Source organism: Elephas maximus, chromosome 6, assembly GCF_024166365.1.
Source record: "Elephas maximus indicus isolate mEleMax1 chromosome 6, mEleMax1 primary haplotype, whole genome shotgun sequence".
Lineage (NCBI taxonomy): Eukaryota > Metazoa > Chordata > Mammalia > Proboscidea > Elephantidae > Elephas > Elephas maximus.
The window spans coordinates 32,895,891-32,912,551 of NC_064824.1; the positions used below are offsets into that span (position 1 = coordinate 32,895,891).

General features: G+C 39.6%; 1 protein-coding gene across 1 annotated transcript in view; it reads left to right on the top strand.

Moving 5' to 3' along the window:
• The window catches only part of THSD7B (thrombospondin type 1 domain containing 7B), a 989,424-nt gene that overhangs the window by 862,091 nt on the left and 110,672 nt on the right, over window positions 1-16,661 (top strand). The window contains exon 16 of the mRNA XM_049889254.1: window positions 15,026-15,159. Within this exon, the coding sequence (XP_049745211.1) occupies window positions 15,026-15,159 (134 nt within the window). The remainder of the gene's footprint in view (window positions 1-15,025; window positions 15,160-16,661) is intronic.

Consider the following 16,661-nt stretch of genomic DNA (forward strand, 5'->3'; position numbering starts at 1 on the left):
TTTTTCAGCAACATAAATGGTGACTATGCACGTGGACCTCACCAGATGGAATACACAGGAATCAAATCAACTATATCTGTGGAAAGAGACAATGGAAAAGCTCGATATCATCAGTCAGAACAAGGCCAGGGGCTGACTGCAGATGAGACCATCAATTACTCATATGCAAGTTCAAGTTGAAAATGAAGAAAATTAGAACAAGTTGATGGAGCCAAAGTAGGACCTTGATTATATCCTACCTGAATTTAGAGATCATCTCAAGAATAGATATGATGCATTGAATACTAATGACCGAAGACTAGAGGAGTTGTGGAATGACATCAAGGACATCATACATGAAGAAAGCAAGAGGTCATTAAAAAGACAGGAGAGAAACAAAAGACATAAATGGATGTCAGAAGAGACTCTAAAACTTGATCTTGAATATCAAGTAGCTAAAGCAAAAGGAAAGGAATAATGAAGTAAAAGAGCTGAACAGAAGATTTCAAGGGGCTGCTCGAGAAGACAAAGTATTATGATGGCGTGTGCAAAGAGCTGGTTATAGAAAGCCAAAAGGGAAGAACATGCTCAGTATTTCTTAAGTTGAAAGAACTGAAAAAAAATTCAAGTCTGGGGTTGCAATACTGAAGGATTCTATGGGGAAAATATTAAACAACCCAGACGCATCAAAAGAAGACAGAAGGAATACACAGAGTCACAATACCAAACAGAATTGGTCAAACATTCCAGGGGGTAACATATGGTCAGGAACCGATGGTACCGCAGGAAGAAGTCCAGGCCACACTGAAGGCATTGGTAAAAAACAGGGATCCAGGAATTGACAGAGTACCAATTGAGATGTTTCAACAAATGAATGTAGCCCTGGAAGTACTCACTTGTCTATGCCAGGAAATTTGGCAGACAGCTACCTGGCCAACCAGCTGAAAAGGATATATATTTATCCCTATTCTCAAGAAAGGTGACCCCATCAAATGCAGAAATTATTGAACAATATCATTAATATCATACACAAGTAAAATTTTGCCAACGATCATTCAAAAGCAGCTTCAACAGTATATTGACAAGGAACTGCCAGAAATTCAAGCCAGATTTAGAAGAGGACATGGAACCAGGGACATCATTGCTAATGTCAGATGGATCCTGGCTGAAAGCAGAGAATGCCAGAAAGATGTTTACCTGTATTTTATTCACTATGCTAAGGCATTCAACTGCGTGGATCATAACAAATTATGCATAAGATTGCAGAGAATGGGAATCCCGGAACACTTAATTGTGCTCATGAGGAATCTTTACATGAATCAAGAGGCAGTCATTCAAACAGAACAAGGGGATGCTACATGATTTAAAGTCAGGAAAGGTTTGCAGCAGGGTTGTATCCTTTCACCATACTTATCCAATCTGTACACTGAAGAAATAATTCGAGAAGCTGAACTGTATGAAGAAGAACGGAGCATCAGGATTGGATAAAGGCTTATTAACAATCTGCATTATACAGATGACATAACCTTGCTTGCTGAAAGTGAAGAGCACTTGAAGCACTTACTGATGAAGATCAAAGACCACAGCCTTCACTATGGATTACACCTCAACATAAAGAAAACAGCAATCCTCACAACTGGACCAATATGCAACATCATGATGAATGGAGAAAAGATTGAGGTTGTCAAGGATTTCATTTTACTTAGATACATAATCAACACCCACGGAAGCAGCAATCAGAAATCAAAGGACAGATTGCATTGGGCAGATCGGCTGCAAAAGACTTCTTTAAATTGTTGAAAAGCAAAGACGTCAGCTTGAGGACTAAGGTGGGCCTGACCAGACTGTGGTGTTTTCAGTTGCCTCATATGCATGCGAAAGCTGAACGATGAATAAGGCAGACTGAAGACTTGACACCTTTGAATTGTGGTGTTGGTGAAGAACGTTCAATATACTATGAACTGCCAAAAGAATGAACAAATCCCTCTTGGAAGAAGTACAACCAGAATGCTCCTTAGAAGCAAGGATGGCGAGACTACGTCTCACATACTTTGGACATGTTTTCAGGAGGGATCAGTCCCTGGAGAAGAACATCATGCTTTGTAAAGTAGAGGGTCAGCGAAAAAGAGGAAGACCCTTAATGAGATGCATTGACATTGTGGCTGCAACAATGGGCTCAAGTATAGCAACCACTGTGAGGATGGCGCAGGACTGGGCAGTATTCCCTTCTGTTCTGCATAGGATCACTATGAGTTGGAATCGACTTTATGACACCTGACAACAACGACACAGTTAAATGCCTTTGTGTAGTCAATGAAACACAGGTAAACATCTTTCTGGTATTCTCTGCTTTCAGCCAAGATCTATCTGACATCAGAAATGATATCTGTTGTTCCACATCGGCTTCTGAATCCAGCTTGAATTTCCTGGCAATTCTCTATCAAAGTACTGCTGCAACCGCTTTTGAATGACTTTCAGCAAAATTTTACTTGTGTATGATGTTAATGATTTTGTTCAATGATCTCTGCATTCTGTTGGATCACCTTTCCTTGGAATGGGTGCAGATATGCAACTCTTCCAGTTGGTTGGCCAGGTAGCTGTCTTCCAAATTTCTTGATATATACGAATAAGCATTTCCAAGGCTGCTGCTTCTGTTTGTTGAAACATTTCAATTGGTATTCTGTCAATTTCTGGATCCTTGTTTTTCACCAATGCCTTCAGTGTAGTTTGGACTTCTGCCTTCAGTACCATCAGTTCTTGATCATATTCTACCTCCTGAAATGGTTGAATGTCGACCAATTCTTTTTGGTACAATGACTCCGTGTATTCCTTCCATCTTCCTTTGATGCTTCTTGCATCATTTAATATTTTCCCAGTAAAGTCCTTCAATATTACAACTGTAGGCTTAAATTTTTTCTTCAGTTCTTTCAGCTTTAGAAATGCTGAGTGTGTTTTTCCCTTTTGATCTTCTAACTTTAGGCCTTTGCGCATATCATTATAACACTTTACTTTGCCTTCTTGAGCCAACCTTTGAAATCTTCTCTTAAGCTCTTTTACTTCTTCATTTCTTCCATTCACTTTAGCTACTCTGTTTAAGAGCAAGTTTCAGTGTCTCTTCTGGTAGCTATTTTGGTCTTTTCTTTCTTTCCTGTCTTTTAAATGACCTCTTTCTTTCTTCATATATGATGTCCTTGATGTCATTCCATGACTTACCTGGTCTTCGGTCATTAGTGTTCAACATGTCAAATCTATTCTTGAGATGGTCTCCAAATTTAGATGGGATATACTCAAGGTCATAGTTTGGCTCTCCTCGACTTGTTCTAATTTTCTTCAACTTCATTTTGAACTTGCGTATGAGTGATTGATGGTCTGTTCCACAGTTGACCCCTGGCCTTGCTCTGACAGATAATATTGAGCTTTTTCATCATCTCTTTCCACAGATGTAGTAGATTTGATTCCTATGTATACACAGTCACTGTTTATGTTGTTGAAAAAGGTATTTGCAATGAGTAAATAGTTGGTCTTGCAAAATTCTGTCATGCGATCTCCAGCATCGTTTCTATCACTAAGACTATATTTTCCATCTACCAGTCCATCCTTTCTGTTTTTAGCCCTCGCATTCTAATCACCATTAATTGTCAATGCATCTTGATTGCATGTTTGATCAATTTCAAACCGCATAAGTTGGTAAAAGTCTTCAACTTCTTCATCTTTGGCTTTTGTGGTTGGTGAGTAAACTTAAATAATAGTGTTATTAACTGGTCTTCCTTTTATGTGTATGGATATTATCCTATCACTGACAGCGTTATACTTCAGGATACATCTTGAAATTTTTTTTTGACAGTGAATGCAATGCCATCCTCTTCAATTTGTCATTCCTGTCATAGGAGACCATATGTATGGCCAATATCAGCCCATTTTAGCTCGGTAATATCTGGGATATATTAATGCTCATGCATTCCATTTCATTTTTGATGATTTCAAGTTTTCGTAGATTCATACTTCATACATTCCATGTTCCTATTATTAATGGATGTTTGCAGCTGTTTCTTCTGATTTTGAGTTGTACCACATAAGCAAATGAAGATCCCGGTCATTAAGGTCAACACTACTTTGAAGGGGCAACTCTTCACCAGTTCTATTTTAAGTACCTTCCCACCTGCGGGGCTCATCTTCCAGCACTATTTCAGACAATATTCTGCTGCTACTCATAAGGTTTTTGCTGGGTAATTCTTTTTCAGAAGTAGACTGCCAAGTCCTTCTTCCTAGCCTGTCTTAGTCTGGAACCTCAGCTGAAACCTGTCCACCATGGGTGACCCTGCTGGTATTTGAAATACCAGTGGCATAGCTTCCAGTTCGCAGCAACACGAAAGCCACCACAGTACGACAAACTGACAGACACATTGGGTTATTTATGTTACATAATATTCGTTCTTGTTAAAAGAGACTTCTGCATTTCCATCGATGTGTTTCCTTTATTCAACCAAGTAAAGCTGACTAATATGGAGGCCAGTTATAGGTCTGCCTTAAACTATCATTTTTCTTCAACAGTCGCCTTCAGTTTTTATTTTGTGAACAGCCGAAGAAGTCTCTATCAGTCTTTATCTCTTCCTGACTGCCTGTTCCAGTGAAAGAATTTTTGCAACAAAATACTCTTTATTCCCTAAAGCAGCAGCTTTCAATTAGGCCCTAATAATGGTCCCAACTAATGAAATTAGAGTGGAAATCGGAGCCAAGATCCCAATTTATCACTGTGTAAGTGAATCGCCGAGATTCCATTATCCAATCAATCTTGCCTCTCATTTCTGCAAAGGTCAGGCTGTGCCATCCTTGGTTATAAAACACCACTTATGGCTGTATGTTTCACTTTAACTTTATTCCCGACACATCAGGTTTGTTATGGGAGGACTCACACTAAGAGTTCATATTTTAAAAATCCATTCTGTGCTCTGTCTGGCCTTCCATTTTAACAAGGAGAACCGTTAGAGCAAAACATAGGCTTGAGAACTGCTCCCTCATACGTTTATCTACAGAAGGAGAAAGTAATTACTCTGTGTGTGTGATATAACAGCTTTGTGTAAAAAGTCTCTTTACGGGTATTTTATAATAATTATGATCATTTTCCTCCAAACTACAAGGGTTTAATAATGTCCATCCTTTTCTTGGATGAAAGGATGCAGTGATTCCCCCCACCCACTACTATGACAGCAGGACCATTTAGATAGTAGCCACATGAGGAATGGGGTTTGCAGACTGTGATTCTTATGCTTTTTCCTTCTTTGGAAACTGGTCTCCCTATACTTAATAAAGGCCGTTTTCTATAGCTCCTTCTTTTGTCCTATTCCTTTTATCTCCCTGTTAGACCATGGAAAGGTTTGTTTGTGGTAGTGATTAAGAGACTGTGGCACGTGGGTCCAGCATTCTCACTGCATGATAAGGAAATCATGAAAAGGCGTTTCTAACCAATTATGGGCTTTCCTTTTGAATGTGGTCCTGGAATTCAAGCCAGATCCAGCTTTGTGCTTGCAGACTGTGACTATTGGTAGGTTCTGAGCAAACCTTCCAAAGACCAGATTGTTTTTCTGGTCACACACAACATCAGATTTATCCCAACTAAGCCAACATAAGATGAAATAAGATGGTAAATATGTTATGAGGTTTTCTTGGCAAATGCCCAAGGATTTCTACTGTTCTCCTCATTAGCAATACTCCCTGGGACCCCAGGCACTTGGGATACTGATGCCTTCTCTGTTCCTCACAATTCTGCTGGTGGATAGAGGAAACTTTAATGTGTCCCTCGGTTCTAGAATATACTAACTTTAAATGATTCCAGAAAGTAATACTGGTATTTTGATAGTTCGTTTTCACTTGCAAACCTTGCTATCTCTTCTTCTTTGTTATGTTTCAGAAGTTCTGTGAAAACAGGATCCCTGATGATCATTATTCCACAGCCTCATACTGAGACCACTGCTATCCCCTTCCTTTTCAGCCCTCTTACCTACTCTCCCCTCCCTCACATTCAGAATGACTTACTTTCCCCAAGCTTTATTTGAAATAGCTCTCAGACTAAATCTCAGAATCTCAGTGGCTCCCATTTCTTACAAATAGAATTCTACCTGATCACATTTTACCATTTATCCTAGCTAGCTGGGGTCTCTGGACTTCATTCTGTATGCAGTATGGCCCTTGTGTACAGTTTATGAGAATTACATTTAGATTTTGATTTGTTTGCTTGATCAACTGACAAATCTCCCACCTCCAATAGTTCATACTAGATTAATCCTAGCTAAGGCCACTCATCCTTGTCCTTTTGTGTTTGATAGTCCAGCCACACAAACAAAGGATTACTTTTAAGGCCACTCATCCTTGTCCTTTTGTGTTTGATAGTCCAGCCACACAAACAAAGGATTACTCTACCTAAAGAGTGTTCAACTTAAGTTATGCCATTTTTTTATACAAATGCATTTTTATAATCCAAATTATATTGATTTCCAGGACACACTCCACAGGACTCTTGCATACATTGAATGAAGAGGCCATTGTATATGTCCTAGAGTATAGGGATGGTGTGATGCTCCCAACTGCTGAGAATCAGTAGGAGCTGTTAAAAATCACACTGGGCCCCTCCCAACAAGGGCCAATTAGGAAAGTAAAGGTTTTGTCCAAAGCCTTCACTGCAGTCTTACAATTACCTAACAAAGTGTTGCAAACCTCAGCCCTAGAGCCTTCTTTCTCCCTTTCTTGATAAACTCGAGACAGCACAATGTACTTTCTGATTTTCTAACTCTTAGGACATCTGTAATAGGAGCTCTGGTGGTGCAGAGGCTAAACATTTGGCTGCTAATCAAAGGGTGAGCAGTTCAAATTCTCCAGCCACTGCTTAGGAACCATATGGGGCAGTTCTACTCTGTCCTATAGGGTCGGTATGAGTTGGAATCAACTGGACAGCAACTTTTTTTTTTTTTTTAGGACATCTGTTTCTAAAAACTGAGGTTGTTAACTAATTTCTGCCTCACCCCTATCTTAGTGCCTATAACACATAAAACCTTTGCTAACTGCCAAAGGGCCAACCAATCTCCCTTTCAGACTCTCTCTTCTTGCAGTAGAGAAATAGAACTGTCTTTGTCACCTGATTGCAGCTGGTCAAATTCTGGGACCCAGGCTGGTTCTATCTACCTGTCTGTCTGTCAGTCTGTCTGCCTGTCTATTTACCTATGTATCTATTTATCTACCTATCTATCCTGTGTCTTTGCACACGATAGTATCTGCTAGGTGGAAAGTTCCCTAAGGGCAGAAATGTTTTTTCTCTGGTCGGGTCTCCACAGGACAATCCAACCACCTTTGAGATAGAAGACCGCTTTGCTGAAGAGCTATGAGTTTAGCTCTCCCACAGTTTTCTGTAAATATTACTCATAGCTGGCATGGCACAACTTTTTATCACTTCAGCTTGATTAATACCTACAGTCTGTTCTATGGAAATCAGAAGGGCCACCATAGCAGGAGTCCCTGGCATACTGTGAAAAATCTGCAGAATCCCCTCCATGACTTGCCATAACACAGCATGGGAGTGGGAGTAATCTCCCAGAGTATTGGAGAAGGCAGCATAGACTCCAGAATGAGTTGCCCCTCTCCTTCTGTTTGTCGTGGTTGTTTGCATAGTGCTGTGGTACAGAGTGTGGGCTCTGTAGTTCAACTTGCCCCAAGTTGCCTATGTCAGTATGTTCCCTGCATTCTGTAAAATGTAACCCACATAGAAGGAGTCTATCAGTACTCAAACGTGGGAGTACTTTACTTGTGGAACACCATGCACTTTATAGGATGTGCACAACAATATTTTTTTGCAGACGACTATCTCTTGCTGTGCAGTTCACTTTAACATCATGGTTTATTTTCGTAGTCACTTAAATGATGTACAAAAAGGAATGTAAATCTGTTATGGAGAAAGTATAATATTATGCATTAAAAAGACTAAGAGATTGCTACTTATTTGCCATCATAAATTATCTCAACTAAATTAGCACAGATAACTGAACTTTAGCCACGGCCTTTAGATGAAGGCTTTGTGACTCCCCTCTAGTCTGTTTTGAGTGGGCTTGGGTGACATTCTTGAGAGAGACAGGGAACATGGGGGAGGGATAGTAGATGCATGGCTTGGGGCCACACTTCTCATTATTCTTCCTTTGGGAAGAAAATAGGACTGTGAGGATGACAGAGAAGGTGTAGCAAACAGTGAGTGTTGGCCTTGACCTTGAGTAATCAGTGCTTAAAAGATAGTGACATTCAGGCCAGAGGGAAGGGATTAAAGGCTGCAAACCATCAGAAAATGGAAGGTAAGAATCTGAAGTTTAAAACTCCTCCATAAAAAAAAAAAAATTCTCTTTCAGAAAAAAGGACATTCTATTCAACATACCTTTTGTTGAAATATAAGCAGAAATGCGATTTTAGGGCGTAGCTCCTTGGCTAGACCATTCTTGCTCTTTGTAATGTATAAAGGCAATGGTCCCATAGCTTTTTGATATGAGGACTTTGTGGTCTTAGTCTGCCTGGATTGAGAAACTTCCTAATGAAAGAAAAGCTACTTTGAATTCAGCAGTGCTTTCAAATGAAATTAAAATTTTATTAATCAAGACAGTGCCTACACTCATTTGACAGGGATGGTACCAACGTGTTTGAGATTATATCATACATTAAAACTGCAGACAACGTTGGGTACGGAAAGCATTCATGGGCCTCTTGCATAATGCTGCAGCCCTCGGGTCTTCACATCTACGTTGTAAACCTCTGCAGCTGCCACAGTTATCCTAGTAGTAAGCTGCCCATTGGCTTTAAAGTTCAATTTATTTGTTAATAAGTTTTGTGAATAAAGTATATTCAGCATTATTAGGCTCACTTGTAGACTTTTTTAAAACATCGTAATTGAAAAATAAAAACATATTACATATTTGAAATCAGCAGTGGCTCTTAGAACCTCTGGACATTCTAAATAAGGCTTTTCAGTTACTGAACAGCTAAAGAAGCCAGTATTTGTAAATACTAGCATCAAGAAGAAGAGTGCAGCCAAAGCCTTAGAATTAAGCATCTGGACTAAAACTGACACTTACCGACACTCCTGAGGATCAGTCGCTGGACCCCAGATCTCCAGGGAAACCTGACTCTTAATGCTTGCCCTCTTGAGCAACCTACAGCATAAAATGACAACCATAATGGTTGTCCTGCAGGTACAAGTTTAAAAACATTTGTGGATATTTTTTAACCCACCGTCTTCACACAAAGATTGCAATTGTCTGAAAGACATAGGCTTGCCGTTGCTTTAAGCACGGAAATTAGGTTTTAAAGAGCAATTTTGGATTTTTGAAATTTTGAAAGGAGCCTCCAAACCCAAAGACTGGGAATAAATTGTTTACGCAAAATTTTTCTATATATATATAACAGGCATCGTCTAATTTATAGGCACCTTTGAAAATTCTGTTCTTAGTTTCCCTTTGTCTGAAATTTAGAAATATTCACATTATCATCAACGTTGAACAAGTATTCAGTATCTTGTGGAGCATGGTGAGGTATATTGATAGGCAAAACAGGCAGATCCCATATACTATTGGCATAACCAGTAGGATGTGTGGATTCTCTGATAATCCCAGCTCGAGGACTAGCTCAGTCATTTGTGAGCCATACTGCCTTGGGTGATTTACTTAGCCTCTTTGAATTTTGGTTATTTCTATCTGTAAATGGAGATCATACCAACCTTACCTAGCTTGTGATGATCTAGATCTGATATAGAATGTCTATGTAAACTATGAAGCTCTACACAGCATCTGAGTATTGTTGATGACCGGGGACTTGGGATGGACACAGTTGTAAAGCATGTGAGTGCGGCTGAGTTAGAACTGAACTTCAGCTTGACGTTTATTACATTGTGCACAAGCAGATTCAGATGCATGATGAACAAAAATGGAAACAAAGGGTATTTGTTTAAATGTGACACTTTTCAGTCAATCAGACAATTCACAGTTGGGGAAAACATAGCTTAGTTGCTGATCCAATAATAAAAAAGACAGAGTTTGGTAAATTGAGGGAGAGTTCAGTCTTGGGAACACCCCTGAAGGGGAAGCACGAGCAGTAGAGGAGAAAAGTGGGCAGCATGAACAGGGAGAGAAGGGCTAGAAGGGAGGCTCTTTGAATTAAGAGATGAGGATGCTAGACCCTATCAAAGGCAAATCTGCACATCCTGTGATTAGAGCTGGGAGCCTCTGGGTGGTGCAAATGGCTAAACACTAGGCTACTGACTGAAAAGTTAATGGTTCGAACCCATCCAGAGGCACCTTGGAAGACAGGACTTGTGATTATCTTCCAGAAAGTTGCAGCCTTAAAAACTCTATAGAGTGCAGTTCTACTGTGCACACGTGGGGTCACCATGAGTTGGAATTGACTCGATGGCAGCTGGTTTGGTTTGGGTTTTTGGAGGAGAGAGAACCTATAGTGCTTCTATTGACCTTACCACTCCTGGAGACCATTTCGTCTCACATTCCAGTGGGATAGACCGAGAGCCATGGTCCCAGTTGGGCCTTTGAACTGATTTTCATGGTCTACTGAGGGGCCTCAGTGCCCTGCATGGAGGTCTCAAGCCTGACGGCTTTGACCTGGATCTCAACTAGCAGCAGATTCTCCACTAGAGCAGAGAGTTATTACTATGAAAAATTGAAGGCTGTGCATTTTGTTTTTTATTTTTTGTTTTTGTGTGGTTGTTGTTGTTATATTATTTGTTTTATTTGAGCCCTTGAGAACTAAGGCTCAGATATGTCATAATGACATCCACTGCTCCCCAAAGAGACCCTGCTTTCTAGGTTTGTACCAGGGAAGTCAGTCTGTAACTGGAGAAATGGTGTCCAAAAATGGCATCAAATTAATCAGGTACAATGAGTGGAGGTTTATTTGATGAATATTAAAAGATTGACTCAATGAATGAGTTTATGATATGACTCTGAAACTGGCAAAATTATAAAAACAGAATTCCCTGTTGAAGAAGTAACAAATAGTACTCATTACTGGGAAAATGAAATGTTACCGCTCTCAGAGGATTTAGATTTTCCAGTGGCATTTTTTAGCATCTATAGCCCTTTTTTTTTTTTTTTATTAAACCCTGTTATTTTCTTTCTAATTTGTGCCATTTAGAAATGATTTTCATTTAACTTCCCCATGGCTCATTTCTCTCCTTCGGAACATTTTCAAATGATTCCCTGGTAAAGTCCGTGCTTTAACACATTTCCATTATAAAACTATCATAAAAAAGCACCAACTAAATAGCAATATGAAATAAGCCAGAACATAAAGGACTGACAGGAGACAAAATAGGGCACCTGAGTAGTTAATTTTTATTCTTGAATGGCCTGCTGCCTTTTTGCCTTTTGTGGGTGTTTTTGATCCTCTAGGTAAGATTCCTTGCCTTGTGGACAAGGGCTGTAAGGAGGCAATTCTCACAGTTCTTAAGGGAGGACACAGTCATCAGGCAGCGCCTCCGAAGGATGCGGTGATTTTTATTCTTCACCCAGGCCCCATAATGGAAAGAAAGCTTTTTCATTCTTGTTCCCTCTTATTGTTCTTTGTGTTTTTGTAAAATACCCCTTACCTGTTCTATTGAGTGGGCCTCTTTTTCCTAGAGAATTAAATGAGGGTGATTTACCAACCTGGATTCCCTCAAAAATTAGTTTCAACTCAACGAATACCTATTGAGCACCATCCTTCCCCCCCAAAATGTACTGTGAAATACAGACATCATGAAAACATAGACCCTGCCTGCCTAATACAAGTTTGTGGGGGGTTTGTGTGTGTGTGTGTGTGTGTGTGTGTGTGTGTGTGTTTTGTTTTGTTTTGGTTTGGTTTTGAAACAGACACATAAACACCGATGGTCCAGGTCTGACTTTGGCAGGAGCAGAAGCATATTAAGGTGTGGAGAGTGCAAATGTGTTCCCCTGAGCATGTGCTCTCAGTAATTTTTAAGGTACAAAGCAGACATGTGGTAATTAAGACTTTAATGAGAGAGAGAGCTTAAGTAGTATGAGAGAATAGATGACACGTAGGGAAGGAGTCAATGTGAGGACCTTTAGAACATGTTTGGTCCCCAGCAACCCAAGTGTGGCACTGACCACCATGACCGCCCCAGCCCCAGGCATGTGCACCTTGATATTATAATTGGGCTACTTAAAACTGAGACTGTGCCACTGAGTATTAAAGAAATTCCATCTGGGGTCATATGGAAAGTTTTGTGCAGGTGGTTTGATTCCCTTGGGCTTTGAAAAAAGGATAGGAGATTGTCAGCTAGAAGGGGCTGCATAAGCAAATACAACATGGCAGACACATATAAGGAAAAAATCAAGTAATTCCAAGTGACTGGAGAGTCTGCTTTAAGAGGTATTATTTTTTACGCCGTTAATGGAGCCCTGGTGGCACAGTGGTTAAGAGCTTATCTGCTAACCAAAAGTCCAGCAATTCCAATCCACCAGGCGCTCCTTGGAAACTCTATGGGGCAGTTCTACTCTGTTCTACAGGGTTGCTATGAGTCGGCATCAACTCATTGGCAAGAGTTTAATCAAGAATGTGGGGAAGCATCTTCCTACATAGTTTGGCACCCTGTCTTCCTTTAGTTTGTCATTAAGGCTTACTCTGCTACAGATGTAGACTGCTGAAACCTAAAGAATAAAAAATTAAACCGATGTGTGAAGTGGTGGTCAAGTATCTGTATCAAAGGTAAATACAATTAAACAACTTTTTTATTCTCCGTCTTACCTCAGGGCTTTATACGGGAGGGAAGGAGGGTGAGAATGTAAGCTCTGGTTAGAATTGATGTTATTATTATTAGTTGGCATGGAGTCAGCTCTGACTTGTGGCAACCCCACGTACAACACAATGAAACGTTGCCCAGTTCTGCGTCATCTTCTTGATTGTCAGTACACTCAAGCCCATTGTTGCAGCCACTGTGTATTTTGAGTGCCTTTCTAACCTAGGATTCTCATCTTCCAGCACTATATCGAACAATATTCTGTTGTGATCCCTAGTGTTTCATTGGCTAATTTTCAGAAGTAGACTGGCAGACCTTTCTTCCTAGTCTGTCTTAGTCTGGAAGCTCTCCTGCTGATATTTGAAATACCAGTGGCATAGCTTCCAGCATCATAGCAACACACAAGCCACCACAATACAACAAACTGAAAAATAAATCCATTTCAGAGAGTTTATCCTATCCCTTTCAGATTTGTGAATGAGGTACGGGAAACCTTTTTTTTTAAATAAATTTTCTCACCCATTCCCATATTTGTGCAATGTACTTTGGTAGAGATACCTTCTTGTGTCCCATATGAAAGCCCAAATACTTTGTTTAAATTGTCTGATAGATATTGAAGAGTTCATAGAATGAACCACAAAATTCAGTGAACACTTTATTTCCATGGTGAAGTCTAGCCAGCTAAATCCTCAGCTGTTATCAGCTCAGTTTCCTGGTATCTCTTGGGTTGGGATCATGTCTTTTTATTTTTATAGATTCTTCTCTTACTTTTAGAATCCTATGAGTTTTCTGGGCATACTTTTCTCTGTTACAAGTTATCACCTCCTTATTTTAATACAGACGCTGGCTTCTGACCCCTTCATTCCGTTTTTGTAAGCATTCACAGTGTGAAATGTGATTCTTTCATTACTTAATTCCTTACTTTCATCACACCCATTTCCACTTCTATTTCCCTATCTCCTTTCGTTTTGCCCTCACATAATTTTCACTTTGTGGTTTCTCTTATCCTTGTGCGCTCTGCCTGAGACAGCCAAATTGAACCCCATGGTTAAAAATAGTTCCTGGCATTATTTGTGATTACTAAGATGTAGGCTCACAAATAACCTTTTCTCATTTGATTTCCGCCTAACATGATGACAATGCTCCAATTTTGTTTTCTGATTATCCTATTACGTAGTGCTTTCCCTTGCATTGAGTAGAAACTTGCAAGTAATGTCCCTGTTTGGATAGCATTGCCTAGTGATCATTTACAATTGTAGATAATGGGAAATTCAAGAGGGGTGGGGCTTAAATTCTTATTTAAGAGAAAAACATTATTTGATTAATTTGGCAAAAGGTTGAACCATTATTCATCAGCGTGCCTAACTAGAGCCATCTTTGTGATTTAGAGTAACATACCACACAAATGGAACAGTTTTCTTTTTCTCATGCAGAGGGAGCTCTGTGCTTCAAATTGAGGAGCAGTGCATTTTAAATACAGTCTCATAGAGGCAGACAAACTCTATTGACTGTCCATGGGGATACAAGTTCAGGGAAAAATTCCACAAACAAAAGCATATGAAGTGCCCTAAGAATTCATTTAGTGTTCTCATTGTTTTTACCATAAAACTGTAAATGTTCATAGTTGGTAATCGTGCACAGTCACGACTAACAGTTTAGCGGTTTTTGCCTTGTGTGTGTGTGTTTTAGCTATGCTCTGAAAACATCCTGCAAGTAGCTAAATTCATAGAAAGCCACAACGCCTTTGAGGCTAAATGATTACCTGTTAGCACTGATCATTTGGGGGCATAAAAAGAAATTTCCGGTGCAAATAATATCACTTTTCTTATGGATTCTAAGAACCTCTTATATTTAAGAGTAAATTTTGCTTATATATATTTGTTTCAATAGACACCTTAAAGTACATCTGAGAATACAATATGCTATATAATTGAGAGCTGGACCATTTAATAGATGCCGTGTGGGCTCTTTGGAGAAATGAAGTGATAATAGAATTCCTATTCTCCGTGCTAGGAAATCACTATCCTTTGTTCTCTTCTGTGAAGGCATACCATCATATTTTAGTTGATCTCCCCTGTATGCTTCTTTAGATAAGTCAGTAAATTCAGAGATGCCAACTATATCTTGCTTTTTGGGAATGTAAAATTTGGCTGTTTGGGCCTGATTATAGTTTCTCGGGTTATGTGCGGCAGTCATTACTAAAGGATAGACTGTTTTTCTATAACTCAGATAGTTCCACGTAATTTTTTTTTTTTCCTTTCCTGTTCTTGACAGGTGCATGAGGCAGTCCCATGCTACAGTGAGTGCAATCAGTATTCCTGGGTTGTAGACCACTGGTCTCCATGCAAAATCAACAACGAGCTGAGGTCCCTGCAATGTGGAGAAGGAACACAATCTAGGAAAATCAGGTGTGTGCAAATGGAGACATTTGGGAAATGGGGACAGTGGAGAGTATAGATTTTTTTAAAAAAAACAAGTGTTGCTTATTTAAGTGAACTCTGATTTTCACACATACACCCTGGTTTTCACTCACCTTTGGAGTATCCATGGAAGCATATGTGCTCTGACCTCCCAGTGTTTACAGTAAGAATCCGTCTGTGAGGGCAGCCATAGCCCTCATCATTCCTACAAATGATTTCTCCAGTGGGAGAGCCAGCTGCAGGGAGCAGGCTGGCACACCTCCATTGGTTCATCAACATCACTGTTAGCAAATCTGGAGATTCTGACTGTGCCACCCTCTCTCTTTTTTTGTACAATAGTATACTTGATGGGCGTTATCTTAATTTTGGATGTCAATATATTGAAAATGTCATTTTTAAACCTCTGCATTTAACCCTGGAAACAAAGTCTAACAATACCTCTGAAGAGTAGCTATACATTTTAATAGCCAAAGAGCACGTCTCTGAAGGAATTTAGTAAAATGCTGGGTTATTTCCTGAGGGAGCCTGTTTAAATTTTGTTTTGTAAACACAGCCGTGGTAACCAAAGCAAATACTTGGCTTCAGTTTGTCAGAACTGTCTATTTAGAAATGATTTGGGAATAAAGAAGAATAATTCCTAGCCAATTTAGGGTTATAGAAGTTGAGGGCTGAGCGAACAAAAAACTAAAATATTAATAATGATTAGAATGTAAAATAAAGAAGAAAAGATAATATAGTCGACTGTTCAAATGCATAAGCACAGCGTGTCATTTTGCCTGATTTAGGAAGCTCTCTTTCAAATAAATAGATACTGTCCAAATCAGATGTCTCCCCATTGAGTTAAATATTAAATTGAAGCTGGTTGACAAGGCAGAGCCTACTTATACGTGTTGATCATTATACAGCATCAGTGAACTTACTTTATTGAGTATAAGCCCACCATTTATGACATTCAGTCTCAATGTCACAAAATCACCATTAGGCATGTTGAATAAAAAACTACTAGAAAAATTATGAAGGTGTTCCTTATCACTGACCTAAGCAAATGACTAGTAGGCAAAATATCTTTGTTTCCCTTTGTTCACTGCCCTTTTCCTTGGAGACTAGCGTGCTGAGGCAGTTGCATACTTCGAGTTTCTACCTCTTTCTCCTCAAAACCTGTGTCTCTTATATCTTATACCCTCATAGCTTTGAAAAATGACCAACCTAGCTTATAAAGTAATATGTAAATGAGCTGTGACATCTCACACTCCCATCCCAGCCAGGCCTCTTAGCAGTTTTAAAGGAAAATCTCAGGAAAGAAACAAAAACATTAAGAGAACACATTACTACGGACAGAATTGTGGCAGCTGGATTGTGGCAGGTTGATTGGGGAAAACGCACTTGAACAAGAGGCCTTGCAGCCATACCTCTCAGCTCAAACCTGTACAGCCTGCTGATAAAAATAATACAACTACCAAATGCTGGGCAGTGTGTCACATGCTTTAGGT